The sequence below is a fragment of the Schistocerca serialis genome, chromosome 5, assembly GCF_023864345.2.
Source record: "Schistocerca serialis cubense isolate TAMUIC-IGC-003099 chromosome 5, iqSchSeri2.2, whole genome shotgun sequence".
In the NCBI taxonomy this organism is placed as follows: Eukaryota; Metazoa; Arthropoda; class Insecta; order Orthoptera; family Acrididae; genus Schistocerca; species Schistocerca serialis.
The window spans coordinates 135186913-135202533 of NC_064642.1; the positions used below are offsets into that span (position 1 = coordinate 135186913).

Below are 15621 nucleotides of genomic sequence, written 5' to 3' on the forward strand. Positions count from 1 at the left end.
TTGTCCCCAACGTTGGGCCGTGTGTCACAAATGCAATAAGAAGGGTCATGTGTCATCCGTTTGCAAATCCGACCACATACCTGATGTTCATGAACATGACGCTGATTCTGCTTCTGTGTTGTCTGTCAATTGCACTTCTTCCCTTTCAGGGAAGTTATTCCTCAATGTCTAAATCGTTGGTCGAAATGTTCGCATGCAGGTGGATACCGGTTCTGCTGCCACTATAATTAATTCTCAGGTGTATCTTTAGTTGGATTCTCCACTCCTGTCACTTGTCACTCGGCAATTACAGATGTACAATAAACAGAAGATTTCTCTCTTGGGACAATTTAATGCTGACGTATCTTACAAATCCGCCGTTCGCACTGTTCCCATATTTGTGGTCGACCAGAGTAACGCAGAAAATCTTTTTGGTTTTGATGCCTTTCATGTTTTTGGGTTCTCCATAGATGACTCTGACAATATCGTCTCTGATGCTATTCCTTATACTCAATTGGCTTCCTTGTCGACGACATTTTCGTCCCTTTTTTCTCCTGGGTTAGGCCGTGCAAACGACTTTGAAGCTCATATCACGCTCAAACCCACTGCTCGGCCTAAGTTTTTTCGGGCTCAGCCCATTCCTGTGGCCCTTTGTGATCGGGTAAAATGGGAGCTGGATCGTCTCACTACTTCAGGGGTCTTGCTACCTGTCACTTCCAGTGAGTGGTCCTCGCCTGTCGTCGTCGTTGCTAAGCCAAATGGTGTTATCCTCCTTTCCACTGACAATGCTTCACCGCGTGTTGTGGTACCTGCGTCTTTGCGTGCTTCGGTCTTGCGCCTCCTTCACCAAGGGCACTGGGGTGTGTCTCGCACAAAAAATCTGGCGCGCCGTCATGTGTACTGGCCTGGCATCGACTCTGAAATAGCACACATGGTCGCTGCCTGCGGCCCTTGTGCATCACAGGCCGCTGCCCCGAAGTCATCTTTGTCACCGTGGCCTTCACCTGAGAAGCCCTGGGAGCGCATTCATGCTGACTTTGCGGGACCCTTTTTAGGTACTTATTGGCTCCTTGCAATTGATGCCTACTCTAACTTTCCTTTCATTGTCCGTTGCATGTCGCCTACCATCGCAGCAAACACAAGTGCTCTCGCCCGCATTTTTTCTTTGGAAGACCTCCCCTCTACTCTTGTTACTGATAATGGTCCGCAATTTGCCTCTTCCGAATTTGCAGATTTTTGTGCTCGTCACGGCGTTATGTATGTCACGGCCCCACCATACCATCCACAATCAAACGGTGAGGCTGAATGAGTGGTCCGCACATTTAAGACTCAGATGCAGAAACTTCTGACTTCTTCCGTTGCTGATGATGCACTTCTCCAGTTTCTGGCGTCTTACTATTTCACCCACATGGGCGACCACAGCCTGGATGAGCTCTTACATGGCCGACACCCCCGCACGCTACTTCATCTTCTGCGGCCTTCCACCTCACGGCCGCAGGTGCCTTCACTTGGCCGGTTCACCGCCGACGACCTCATCTGGGTACGGGGATATGGCAGGCGGCCAAAATGGAGCCCGGGCCGCATCTTACAACACTGTGGCCGACGCCTGTATGAAATCCAGATGGACACGGGTGTTGCAGTGCGTCATTCGGACCAGCTTCAGCCTCGTGTGCCGGCAACGCCTGTTCCAAATGCCGCTACACCACCTTCGGCTCTACCTGACGCTAGAGATCTTGGCATATCTCAATACTCACAATGCAGCCCTCTCACCATCATCGCGATGCCAGTACAAGACCGGACGCCACCAGGAGACATGCCCATGCAGGAACCGGATGACCATCCTCTGTCAGAGCCAATCTACTCGCCTCCTCCTCCAACGGACGCCGACACATCGCCCATGTCTCCTCTTATATCAACTGGGCTTGCCACAATGGGCAGATTGGTGCATGGGGCCCCAGCAGATTCGACCCCTACGTGTCCTGTCATCTCGACCCGTTATCATTGGGGACACTTCCGTCCGTACGGGAAGCCTCCTCCTCTAGACTTTACAGTGAGTCAAACAACGCCTCTGGACGTTAGCCATCTCCAGGACACCTCCATCAGGACCAGTGCAACAATTTCAAAGGGGGAAAAAGTGTTGTGACTCGCCGATCATTCAAAGCGCCACTGCGTAATTACGCGCATCCTCTACATGCAGCGCTGTCTGCCAGCCATGCAGCAGCTGCGCCACCTAAGATTTTTAATAAAAAAAATGGCAGGAGAGAAATCCAATAATGAAATAAAAAGCCTGGGGTTTCATATCACAAGGTAGGAGAAAGGAGAAGTGGACAAAATAATAGATCAGTGAAAAATCAATGTTCAGTTACAGTGCCTAATAACAACCAATACGACCCTATGTGAAGGATATAAGTGGAACTGGGCCATTTTTTTCAACAATGCAAGAAGGTGTCTAACAGCATTTCAACAATCTGGATGTGACTTGTGGTAAATGCATGACTGGGATAACTTGGTTGGGAACCAAACACTTTGTTTCTAACAAACAGGACTCCACTCCAATCTTAGATAGACAAATGCTATGAGAAATGCAAGGAGTCATTTCCTTACCCCATATGGTAAGCAACTCTCTACCATTAATGGCAACAGACATTCACGTCCTTTGGGGAACTGACTGATGTATGATCTGAAGCAGATTGGAGATATCTGGCCAACTACATCCCAACACTCAACTTCTTCTTCTTCTTCTTCTTCTTTGCATTACCAATTTATCTAGAGTAAATGAATATGTTTTCTTAATCTGTTATAATACCAACTACCAATTTTGCCTGATTATAAGACAAGGCTTTTCCCCAAAATTGTCATTAAAAAAATATGGGGTCATCTTATATTCACAGATTAAACTACTGCTGCTGAGGTCAATGTTTTTACATTTTTTAATAGATTAATATATGACTTGTCCTACATTTATAGATGAAGCCTTGGCCACAAAGGTTTCATAAAAATTTATTTTGAACAATCCCAAAGGGTAGGGCATGTCAAACAATTCTTGCATTCGAATATTTCGAGATTTCCCTACACGCTGAAGTGCTCAATACACAATCAGCCTTCATTGAACAATCACATGATATTTGACTAGTGCAAGGGACATGTGAGAGGGACACAGTCTATGTGAGAAACTATGAACTAGCCGCTACAACAATCTAATAATCTACTTAAAAATTGACAATTTCGAGAAACACAGGATGAAATAACATTAAATTCAATCAACTTGCAAACTTTTTTGTATCTGAACAGGCTTGCAATAAAAGTGCTCATAAATATGTGGATACTGTGCACATACATTTACTCTGCTTTTTAAGTAAAGATAACTTCAAAGGCAAAAATCTTGTGCTTAAAAAACATTACTTGATTCTGAACCAAAGTCAATATTTTATTTGGTTATGAGAAAGTAATGATTTACCAAGGTGATGTAAATGAGAAATTTGGTCTCTGTGCACGAATTAGAATACTGGAGAAAATTGTTACCAGCTTTTAAATCAGATTTAGAACAAGATTATGGCTTTCAGATGAAATGAGACGAAAAATTAACCCAGAATGAAACGTTTAACAAATGAAAAAAATGATACTAAACAAACTGTGATTGTTGTCGTAGTAACAAAATACAGCAAAAAGACCCATTCTGGAGATAGTACCAACAGACACCACTACATTGCAGGATGGGTGAAAGTTTAAGAATTGGACTGAATAGTGATTGCTATTTTTTATTTCTGAATTAGTTGCTGTTGTTCATATGACCTGCACCCTAGAAGATAGCACTATCTATGTTTCACTATTTCTCAAGCACAGCAATAGAGAAAGTTGGAAGGGGAACAGTACCCAGCAGGGTTGAGAACTACAATGAGTTCAGAGAAGGGAGTGTTGAACAGGAAGATATTTCGTCATGCGCCCAACGATGGATAGGTATTCTGTGTACACTGGCTTTTTATGAACACCTAACATGTTTAAACTGCAGTTTGCCTGAATCTGTTTGCACTCAGAATCAAACTGACTTTAAAATTGAACAAATACTCACTAGTAACATACATGTTTGCAGGCAGCACTGAAATTCTAGATGTGCACCAGTGGTGTACTTACATGTTTTATGCAGCAGTGTTGTCGACACTCACCGGGAGGTATGAAATGAATAATTGAGGTTGTGTCAGCTGCTGGCCCTACACAGCCAATGAGAGAACAGTGGGCAGATGATGTGTTTGGAAGCAAGTGTCATTGTAACATTATCATGTCAGGATATAAGCAAAATCAGCTGTGTGTTCAGAGAAAAACAGCTGTGTTCTCATATCCCACAGTAACCACGACCTCAGAAATAACAACATATTCAGAAGAAACACCCAAATATTTGTGACAATGGACACACAAGATCCACAGTTTTCCTTTTAAGGATGATGCCCATGATGATGATGATGACTGAAAATACATATACCACGGATGACAGGCTAAGTAAACAAAAAAGACAGTGGAAGTAAAAATTAATGTAAACAATTTCTTTTTGTTTATTTTATTTCTCCATGTATTATCAAAATACACTCCTGGAAATTGAAATAAGAACACCGTGAATTCATTGTCCCAGGAAGGGGAAACTTTATTGACACATTCCTGGAGTCAGATACATCACATGATCACACTGACAGAACCACAGGCACATAGACACAGGCAACAGAGCATGCACAATGTCGGCACTAGTACAGTGTATATCCACCTTTCGCAGCAATGCAGGCTGCTATTCTCCCATGGAGACGATCGTAGAGATGCTGGATGTAGTCCTGTGGAACAGCTTGCCATGCCATTTCCACCTGGCGCCTCAGTTGGACCAGCGTTCGTGCTGGACGTGCAGACCGCGTGAGACGACGCTTCATCCAGTCCCAAACATGCTCAATGGGGGACAGATCTGGAGATCTTGCTGGCCAGGGTAGTTGACTTACACCTTCTAGAGCACGTTGGGTGGCACGGGATACATGCGGACGTGCATTGTCCTGTTGGAACAGCAAGTTCCCTTGCCGGTCTAGGAATGGTAGAATGATGGGTTCGATGACGGTTTGGATGTACCGTGCACTATTCAGTGTCCCCTCGACAATCACCAGTGGTGTACGGCCAGTGTAGGAGATCGCTCCCCACACCATGATGCCGGGTGTTGGCCCTGTGTGCCTCGGTCATATGCAGTCCGGATTGTGGCGCTCACCTGCACGGCGCCAAACACGCATATGACCACCATTGGCACCAAGGCAGAAGCGACTCTCATCGCTGAAGACGACACGGCTCCATTCGTCCCTCCATTCACGCCTGTCGCGACACCACTGGAGGCGGGCTGCACGATGTTGGGGCGTGAGCGGAAGACGGCCTAACGGTGTGCGGGACCGTAGCCCAGCTTCATGGAGACGGTTGCGAATGGTCCTCGCCGATACCCCAGGAGCAACAGTGTCCCTAATTTGCTGGGAAGTGGCGGTGCGGTCCCCTACGGCACTGCGTAGGATCCTATGGTCTTTGCGTGCATCCGTGCGTCGCTGCGGTCCGGTCCCAGGTCGATGGGCACGTGCACCTTCCGCCGACCACTGGCGACAACATCGATGTACTGTGGAGACCTCATGCCCCACGTGTTGAGCAATTCGGCGGTACGTCCACCCGGCCTCCCGCATGCCCACTATACGCCCTCGCTCAAAGTCCGTCAACTGCACATGCGGTTCACGTCCACGCTGTCGCGGCATGCTACCAGTGTTAAAGACTGTGATGGAGCTCCGTATGCCACGGCAAACTGGCTGACACTGACGGCGGCTGTGCACAAATGCTGCGCAGCTAGCGCCATTCGACGGCCAACACCGCGGTTTCTGGTGTGTCCGCTGTGCCGTGCGTGTGATCATTGCTTGTACAGCCCTCTCGCAGTGTCCGGAGCAAGTATGGTGGGTCTGACACACTGGTGTCAATGTGTTCTTTTTTCCATTTCCAGGAGTGTATATGCAATAAAAAAATTATATATATATATATATATAAAAAAACAAAGATGATTTTACTTACCAAATGAAAGTGCTGGCAGGTCGACAGACACACAAACAACCACAAACATACACACAAAATTCAAGCTTTCACAACAAACTGTTGCCTCATCAGGAAAGAGGGAAGGAGAGGGAAAGACGAAAGGAAGTGGGTTTTAAGGGAGAGGGTAAGGAGTCATTCCAATCCCGGGAGCGGAAAGACTTACCTTAGGGGGAAAAAAGGATGGGTATACACTCGCACACACACACACACACACACATATCCATCCACACATATACAGACACAAGCAGACATATTTGGTCTTTAAATATGTCTGCTTGTGTCTGTATATGTGTGGATGGATATGTGTGTGTGTGTGTGTGTGTGCGAGTGTATACCCGTCCTTTTTCCCCCTAAGGTAAGTCTTTCCGCTCCCGGGATTGGAATGACTCCTTACCCTCTCCCTTAAAACCCACTTCCTTTCGTCTTTCCCTCTCCTTCCCTCTTTCCTGATGAGGCAACAGTTTGTTGAAAAAGCTTGAATTTTGTGTGTATGTTTGTGGTTGATTGTGTGTCTGTCGACCTGCCAGCACTTTCATTTGGTAAGTCAAATCATCTTTGTTTTTAGATATATATTTCCTACGTGGAATGTTTCCCTCTATTTTTTTTATATATATATATATATATATATATATATATATATATATATATATATATATAAAAAAGAGAGAGAGAGAGAGAGAGAGAGAAAATTTTTGAGATTGTTAAGTCTGAAAGCTACATTGCAAAGAATTTTTCTTTCTTTTCGATATTAAAGAAAAACAGATGCATTTCTGGGGGGGGGCAGTGCCCCATAGCCCTTACCCCATCCGCTCCCCACCCCAACCCTCCCTCACCCCAACCCCACATCTTCCCCACCCCCTGGATTGAAATTCATTGTTTTAAGGGGTAAAATTAGACAGTCTAGAGGAAAACCTAAAATTTCAAATAGATGACACAGCAAGTAAGCAAACATATCTTGAAAGCGAAAGTCTGATATTACATTACAGCACAATAAATAAATGAACACAGAAAGCTGAATGCTATAACACATTACTTATTTTGTTAATACACTGGTGGTTTTTTTTCCAGGAGGCTGAAAATACTGTTAATGAAATTTTATGGCAGAGACTTAATACCAAAATTTTATCATAAAGTGCCTATCAAAGAAAAGTAGTTATCTGACAGCTTTTCTACAGTTAGTTCTGTTTAAGAAGCTGCCAGAAGATGACACCCCTTCTGTAACATTCATTTCTATTAGTCTGCATCAGGCTCTGACACTGGCACATATAAAAATCAAAATGATGTTTTCCTTTCTCATTTATGAATGAACATAGTATATGAATCTTCAGTTTCTTATATTCTGTTCAATTGAATAGAATATATGGCAAAATCATCTAGAGTTTTTAATCAATAACAAGCATTGTTATAGTAATAACAATCTTAGCTACGTATTTTTCTCTAATCTGAATAATATGCCTTAAAGTACAGAAAGAAGTTAATGTTAACTGCATCTCTAAAGCTCACCAATTGCTGCCAACCTGTAGTTGATTGTCACAAGTATTACATCATCTACCTCCATAATGTAGTCTGGTGCATACATTAGATCATTTCCAGAACCAGATTTGAAAGATCCGCCATGTATCCAAACTAAAACAGTGGCATCTATATTAGCAGTTTCTTGAGGTAGCTATCAAGAGAAAAAAATCAGTCCAAAATAATGCTCACTTTTATTCTTTGAGGTTATAAAATTATTATTACTGAACTACAACACCATATGCATCTGGAATGGAGAGAAACCCTAACTTGTGGTACAATTGTAAGTATTCTCTACCACACATTTCATGTTGTGTGCAGATTATGTACATAGATAAAGATGTATGCTTTAGAAGAGCTGAACCTTCATGTCCACGAAATTTATGAAGTCATGCAGCATGATAATGATATTATTCTGTATATTCTTGTCAGTACTTATATTCAGTAGGTGAAATTTCAGTGCTGCTGGCAAGTATCCATAACTGCACATACATTATCCTAACTTTTGGAACTAATAGACCCTTGCTTGGGGGGAAGAGAAGTATAGGATGGGGAACATTAAAAAGGCAGAGCAGGTCACTCAGACCATTGGATGCGACGGTCCAACCTGTTATGAGGGCAAGCGGTGACAAAGGTAAGTTGGGTGGGGTGCATCAGAGAGAGTAGGAGGTCAAAGATAGCACATTGGTAACCACTGTGTCAGTTTCAGTCCAGAAATGTTGAGGAGTAAAATATTGACTAAAAGGATGAGAAAATAACATTGGAATTAAAAACTAGAGGTAAAAAAAGGGGTGCTGAGATGGTGTTTCCATTTCCTTTGTGTGAACAAAAATACTAGCTGCACATTCAGTACACAAGAGTTTAGCGCATAACACGTATGTCTGGATGTCTGTGGCTACACAAAGAATGAATGCAGCAAAACATTTCAAGTCTGTGAACAAGGCCTAATCTGCCACACTGCTATGAAAAATCCAGCCAGAGTCAACCAATAAACATGGTCCAAAAAAACTGAATGATGGAACAGGCTTATACCTGGTTTGTACCAAACAGCTTAACTTTCAATTTTATAAAGACATATATTATGCATTTTCCAGCAAATAAAAGTGACTTACAGGTACCAGAAGTAGTGATCAAGGAGCACTCCATGTATGAAGGTCCTAAGCACCCATATGGACAATAACCAGAAGTGGTACCAACACCTGGATAGGCTACCCAAAAAGCTTTGCTCTACCTGCTTTTCTTTTTGAAACCTCTCTGATAATGTTGACTACTAAATTAGATTCCTAGTGTACTTTGTATTCTTCCACTCAATATGGACATGATGGAATAGAATTCATTGTGAATAGGAAGGCAGGACTGATAGTGAGTTACTGTGAACAGTTCAATGATAAGGTTGTTCTCTTCAGAATTGAAACCAAACAACAATAACAATAATTCAATATATGCTTAAGTTGCTATCAGAGGATGAAGAGGTAGAGAAACTACATGAGGATATCAAACAGGTAATTCATTACATATCAATATAATGGAAGGAAACATTCCACGTGGGAAAAATTATATATAAAAACAAAGATGAGGTGACTTACCGAACAAAAGCGCTGGCAGGTCGATAGACACACAAACAAACACAAACACACACACAAAATTCAAGCTTTCGCAACAAACTGTTGCCTCATCAGGAAAGAGGGAAGGAGAGGGGAAGACGAAAGGAAGTGGGTTTTAAGGGAGAGGGTAAGGAGTCATTCCAATCCCGGGAGCGGAAAGACTTACCTTAGGGGGAAAAAAGGACAGGTATACACTCGCACACACGCACATATCCATCCACACATACAGACACAAGCAGACATATATATTTTTTTTTTTTTTTTTTTTAATTAAAAATTTATTTTAATGTACATAGCAACTTAATACAAATATGTCTGCTTGTGTCTGTATGTGTGGATGGATATGTGCGTGTGTGCGAGTGTATACCTGTCCTTTTTTCCCCCTAAGGTAAGTCTTTCCGCTCCCGGGATTGGAATGACTCCTTACCCTCTCCCTTAAAACCCACTTCCTTTCGTCTTCCCCTCTCCTTCCCTCTTTCCTGATGAGGCAACAGTTTGTTGCGAAAGCTTGAATTTTGTGTGTGTGTTTGTGTTTGTTTGTGTGTCTATCGACCTGCCAGCGCTTTTGTTCGGTAAGTCACCTCATCTTTGTTTTTATATATAATTCATTACATAAATGGACAGGAAAATCTAATAGTCGTGGATGTTTGGAATGTGGTTGTAGGAAAGGGAGTAGAAGAAAGGGTTATGGAAGAGTATGGAATTGCTTGTAGGAATGAGAGAGTTGGAAGACTAATTGAGGTCTGCATCTAATATCAGTAAGGAATAGCAAACATTTTGTTCAAGAATCACAAGAGAAGGAGGTATACTTGGAAGATGCCAGGGGATACAGGAAGATTCCATTTAGATTACATTATGGCCAGGCAGATATTCTGAAATCAGATATTGGATTATGAAGCACACCCAAGAACAAATATAGACTCAGACCACAATTTAGTAAAGATTAAGAGTAGGCTGGAGTTCAAAAGACTAGACAGGAAGAATGAATGCACATAGAATGAGTTATGGAAATACTAAGGAAGGAAGAGATGAGCACGAAGTTCTCTGAGGCTGTAAATACTGCAATAGTGAACAGCTCAGTAGGCAGTTCAGTGGAAGAGGGAGGGACATATCTAAAATTGGTAGTCACAGAAGTGGGAAAAAATTTAGCTACAAGGAAGTTAACTGCAAAGAAACCATGAATAACAGAAGAAACACTTCAGTTGATCGACAAGAGAAGGAAGTATAAAAATATTAAAAGAAATTCAAGAATGCAGAAATACAAGTCACTTAGGAATGAAATAAGCAGGAAGTGCAGAGGAAGTAAGGCAAAATGGCTGCATGAAAATTGTGAAGAAATGAAAAAAGAAGTGATCGTCGGAAAGACTGACTCAGCATAAAGAAAAATCAAAACAAGTGTCAGTGAAATTAAAAGCCAGAGCAGTAACATTAATAGTGCAATGACAGATCCACTGTTAAATGCAGAGGAGTGAGTGGATAGGTGGAAAGTGTACACTGAAGGTCTCTGTGAGGGGACACCTTGTCTGATGATGCAACAGAAGAAGAAACAGGAGGTGATAGGAATGACATACATGATCCAGAATTAGAATCATAGTTTAAAAGTCCTATGAATGACTTAAGATCAAATAAGCCATATCAGATACTTAACATTCCATCAGAATTTCTAAAATCATTGGGGCAAGTAGCAACAAAATGACTAGTCATGCTAGTGTGTAGGATGTATGATTCTGATGGTGTACCAACTAACAACGGAAACTCCAGGTAGGAATATCAGCAATGTAGGAAGAGACAGACTGCTATTTACCATAAAGAAGACACATTAAGCTGTAAACAAACACAATTAAAAGACACTTACATAAAGCTTTTGCCCACAGCCTCCATCAGCAAAAGAGAAACACACACCATTTGTACACACAAGCAGCACACATGACTACCATCTCCAGTACCTTGGGCCAGAATGCAACTATCACTTGATATGGAAGCTGCACTCTGGAAGGAGTGGGGGTGGGGAAGGGATAGTAGTGTATGGGTGGGGAAAGAGATGAATGGTGTCTGGTGGAGTGTGCAGTGACTACAGTGCCAAGTGCAGCATCAGGAGGTTGCAGGGCAGGGAGATGGGGGGAAAAAAGGAGCAAAAAAGGAGAGGAGTGAGGAAAGATGGAATAGGGAGGAGATGGTAGGACAGAGGGAGTGGAAACTGCTGGGTGAAGGGTGAGGTGACAGAATGTTATCACAGTTTGAGGTCGGGATAATTACAGTAGTGCAGAATGTGCTGTAAGGATAACTCCTATTTGTGCAGTTCAGAAAAGCTGGTGATGGAGGGAAGAATCAAGATGGCTTGGGCAGTGAAGCAGCTATTGAAATCAAGTAAGATATGTCCAGCTGCATGTTGTGCCACAGTATCTGTTCATCCTGGTGGACAGCTGGTTGGTAGTCATACAGATATAAAAAGCAGTGCAATGTTTGCAGCAGAGCTGCTAAATGACATGGCTGCTTTCACAGGTGGTCCAGCCCCTGACAGAATAGGATAAACCTGTGATGACAGAACTTGAATAGGAAGTGCTGAGTGAGAGGATTGGTCAGGTCTTACACCTGGGTCTTCCACAGGGATATGACCCTTGTGGAAAGGGGTTGTTAATGGGAGCAGCATAATTGTGGGCTAGGATGTTATGGAGGTTGACTGGGTGACAGAACACTCCTTTGTCAGGGGTAGGAAATATCTCGAATAGGATGTCCCTCATTTCAGGACATGATGATAGGTAATCAAAGCCCTGGCCTCCAGGGTGATAATGTGAGACAAAGAGGACGTTCCTTTGTGGCTGGTGCTTGAGGGTGCTGAGAGGACTGGGAGTGTGAAGTGAAATGGTATGGAGATCTGTTTGTGGACTAGGTCAGGGGAATAGTGGCTGTCTGTGAAGGCCTTTGTGAGACCTTCAGCATACTGAGCAAGGGGGTTCTTGTCACTGCAGATATACTGTCCCTGAGTAGCCAGGCTGTATGGGAGGGATTTGTTGAAATGCAGGTAATGTTGTTGGTTGGTGAGCTTAATGTGGACAGAGGTGTGGATGGAGCCATTAGAAAGGAGGAGGCCAACATCTAGGAAAGTGGAGGGCCATGTGAAGTGGTTAGGAGAGAAGATGTCGAGGATGAAAGAAAAAAGATAGGGTGTCTTGGCTCTTAGTCCAGATTATGAAGATATCATTAATGAACCTGAACCAAACTAGTGTTTAGGGAGGCTAGGAAGGCCTCTCCTAGATGGCCCATAAAAAGGTTATCAGAGAAGGCTGCCATACAGGTGCCCATTGCTGTGCTGTGGATTTGTTTATATATTTTCCCTTCAAAGGAGAAGTAGTTGTGGGTTAGAATAAAGATAGTAAGAGGTAGAATGAGGTAGTGGGTTTGGAGTCTGAAGGACATTGGGAAAGGTAGTGTTCAACAGTGGTAAGACCATGGGCATTAGGGATGTTGGTGTACAGGAAGGTGGTATCAACAGTGACGAACAGGGATCCAGGAGGTAAAGAAGTGCAGATGGTGGAGAGTCGGTGAAGGAAGTGGTCAGTGTCTTTGACATGGGAGGCTAGATTATGGGCAACTGGTTGGAGGTGTTGGTCAATGAGGACCGAAATTCTTTCAGTGGGGCCACAACAACCAGCCACAACAGGGTTCCAGGATTGTTAGGTTTGTGGATTTTGAGAAGTGTGTACAAGGTGGGTTTGTGGGGTGTCATAGGGTTGAGGAGGGAAATGGCTTCAGGGAAAGAGATTCTGGGAAGGGCTTTACCACAGGCTTTAAGCAGGGATTGGAGCTTGCGTTGGGATTCTGGGATGGGATCATTCTGGCAGAGTTCATAGGCGGAGCAGTCAGATAACTGGCAGAGGCCATCATAACAACAGTGATGGAACCTCTGATTACTGGTAGATGATTAGGTTAGGATTTGTTTTGAGGTTGTATATGGATATTCCCTGTTCTATGAATCAAGAATCACAATGACTACCTGGCAGAAGGCCTCCACTAATTATCTCACTCCTCCCCCATAAATGGCTCCTCTCATTTTTTGCTCCTTTTTCTCCACCTCCCTGCCCCACAACCTCCTGATGCTGCACGTATTGGCACTGTAGTCACTGCACACTCCACCAGACACCATTCATCTCTTTCCCCACCCATACACTACTATCCCTTCCCCACCCCCACTCCTTCCAGAGTGCAGCTTCCATATCAAGTGATACTTGCATTCCGGCCCAAGATACTGGAGATGGTGGCCATGTGTGCTGCTTGTGTGTACAAATGGTGTGTGTTTCTCTTTTGCTGATGGAGGCTGTGGGCAAAAGCTTTATGTAAGTGTCTTTTAAATGTGCCTGCCTGCAACTTAACATGTCTTCTTCATAGTAAGAAGCAGTCTGTCTTTTCCTACATTGTTGATGTACCATCTGACTTCCAGAAAAACACCATCCCCATAATTCCAAAGACTGCAAGAGCTGACAAGTATGAGAATTATCACACATTCAGCTTAACAGCTCATGCATCTCAGTTACTAACAAAAAACATACAGAAGAATGGAAAAGAAAACTCAGGATCTATTAGATGACAATCAGGTTGGCTTTAGGAAAGCTAAATGCACCTGAGAGGCAGCTCTGATGTTGCAGTTGATAACAGATGCAAGACTAAAGAAAAATCAAGACATGTTCATAGGATTTGTTGACCTGGAAAAAGTGTTCTACAATGTAAAATTGTTCGAGATGTTCAAAATTCTGAGAAAAATGGGGGTAAGCTACAGGGACATTTGGATAATGCACAGTATAAACAAAAACCAACAAGGACTAATCATATTGATAGACAAAGAATGAAGTGATCAGATTAAAATAGTTTAAGACAGGGATGTAGACTTTTGCCCCTACTGTTCAACCTCTACATCAAAGAAGCAACGATGGAAACAGGAGAAAGGTTCAAGATTAGGATTAAATTTCTGTGTGAAATGACATCACTGATAAGATTCACTGATGACATTGCTATCCTCAGTAAAAATGAAGAAGAATCATAGGAGCTGTTGACTGGAATGAACAGTCTAATGCATACAGAATATGGACTTAAGAGTAAATCGAGGAAAGACAAAAGTAATAAGAAGTATCTGAAATGAGACCAATGAGAGACTTAACATCAGAATTGGGGATCACAGAGTAGATGAAGTTATCAAATTTTGCTACCTATGCAGCATTATAACCCATGATGGTTTGAGCAAGGATGACATAAAAAAAAGGCAACCACTTACAAAAAGGACATTCCTGGCCAAGAGAAGTCAACTAACATCAACATATGTTTTAATTTGAGGAAGAAATTTCTGAGAACATATGTTTGGAGTACAGCATTGGGTGGTAGTGAAACATGGACTATAGGAAAACTGGAACAGAAGATAATCAAAGCATTTGAGATGTGAGGCTATAGAAGGAAAATGAGGTGGACTGATAAGGTCAGGAATGAGGAGGTTCTCTGCAGAAACAGGGAGGAAAGGAATATATTGAAAACACTGACAAGAAGAATGGGCAGGATGATAGGACATGTGTTAAAATATCACAGAATAACTTCCATGATACTAGAGGGAGCTGTAGAGGTTAAAAACTGTAGAGGAAGACAGAGCCTGGAATACATCCAGCAAATAATAGAAGATGGTTACAGTTGCTACTCTGAGATGAAAAGTTTGGCCCAGGAGAAAAATTTGTGGTAGGCATCAACCCCCTCCCCCACACACACACATATATACAAAAAAAGCATAGCCTTCTGGAGCAATGTAGCTAACTTCTAAAAATGTACATTTATTCTGCATGAGCATGCAATAAGAATGTTAGGTGAAGTTGATACTGAGCACCTTGTGCATGCCTTGTCAAGGACAAGCTTACTTGCCAATAAATTTGCTCCCTAATTGTATTTGTGGTTAACAACAAGTGTGAATTCAGGTTGAACTATTCAGTCCACAGCCATAATATTAAAAATAAAACTAAGTTTCGTATAGACAATGCATCTCTATCTAGGGTTCAGGATTGAGTCTTATAATCTGGTGCTGAAGTCTACAACAGGTTACTGGTAGATATCAGGTAGGAAATTTAAGTCCCTAGGTATTCAAATATAAAGTAAAAGAGTGCCTTATTCACCAGTCCCTTTGAAAGTTATCAGAGTATGGGGTTCAAGTTTGGTAACTCCACTTACACTAGTGTTCATAACAAACATGTTTTGGATTTGTCAGAATATATACATAAATGCTTTAATGATGTATTAGATAAAACAGCAACTGAACAGCATAAGAGGAGAAGCACAGGCTTTTTTCAAAGGACTTGTTTTTCACCTAATTTACATATAATTTATATAGAGTAATCTGGATTTAACTACCATAATTTTGAGTGTGAGCAGATTACCACTAGCCATAACTTGTTGTTATCATCCTTTACAAACT

The 15621-nt window shown here is 42.5% G+C and overlaps 1 protein-coding gene across 1 annotated transcript in view; it reads right to left on the bottom strand.

Annotated features, from left to right (window-relative positions):
* Positions 1 to 15621, bottom strand: part of LOC126481552 (cholinesterase 1-like) — a 173095-nt gene that overhangs the window by 110654 nt on the left and 46820 nt on the right. The window contains exon 4 of the mRNA XM_050105390.1: positions 7567 to 7729. Coding sequence (XP_049961347.1) covers positions 7567 to 7729 — 163 coding nt within the window. The remainder of the gene's footprint in view (positions 1 to 7566; positions 7730 to 15621) is intronic.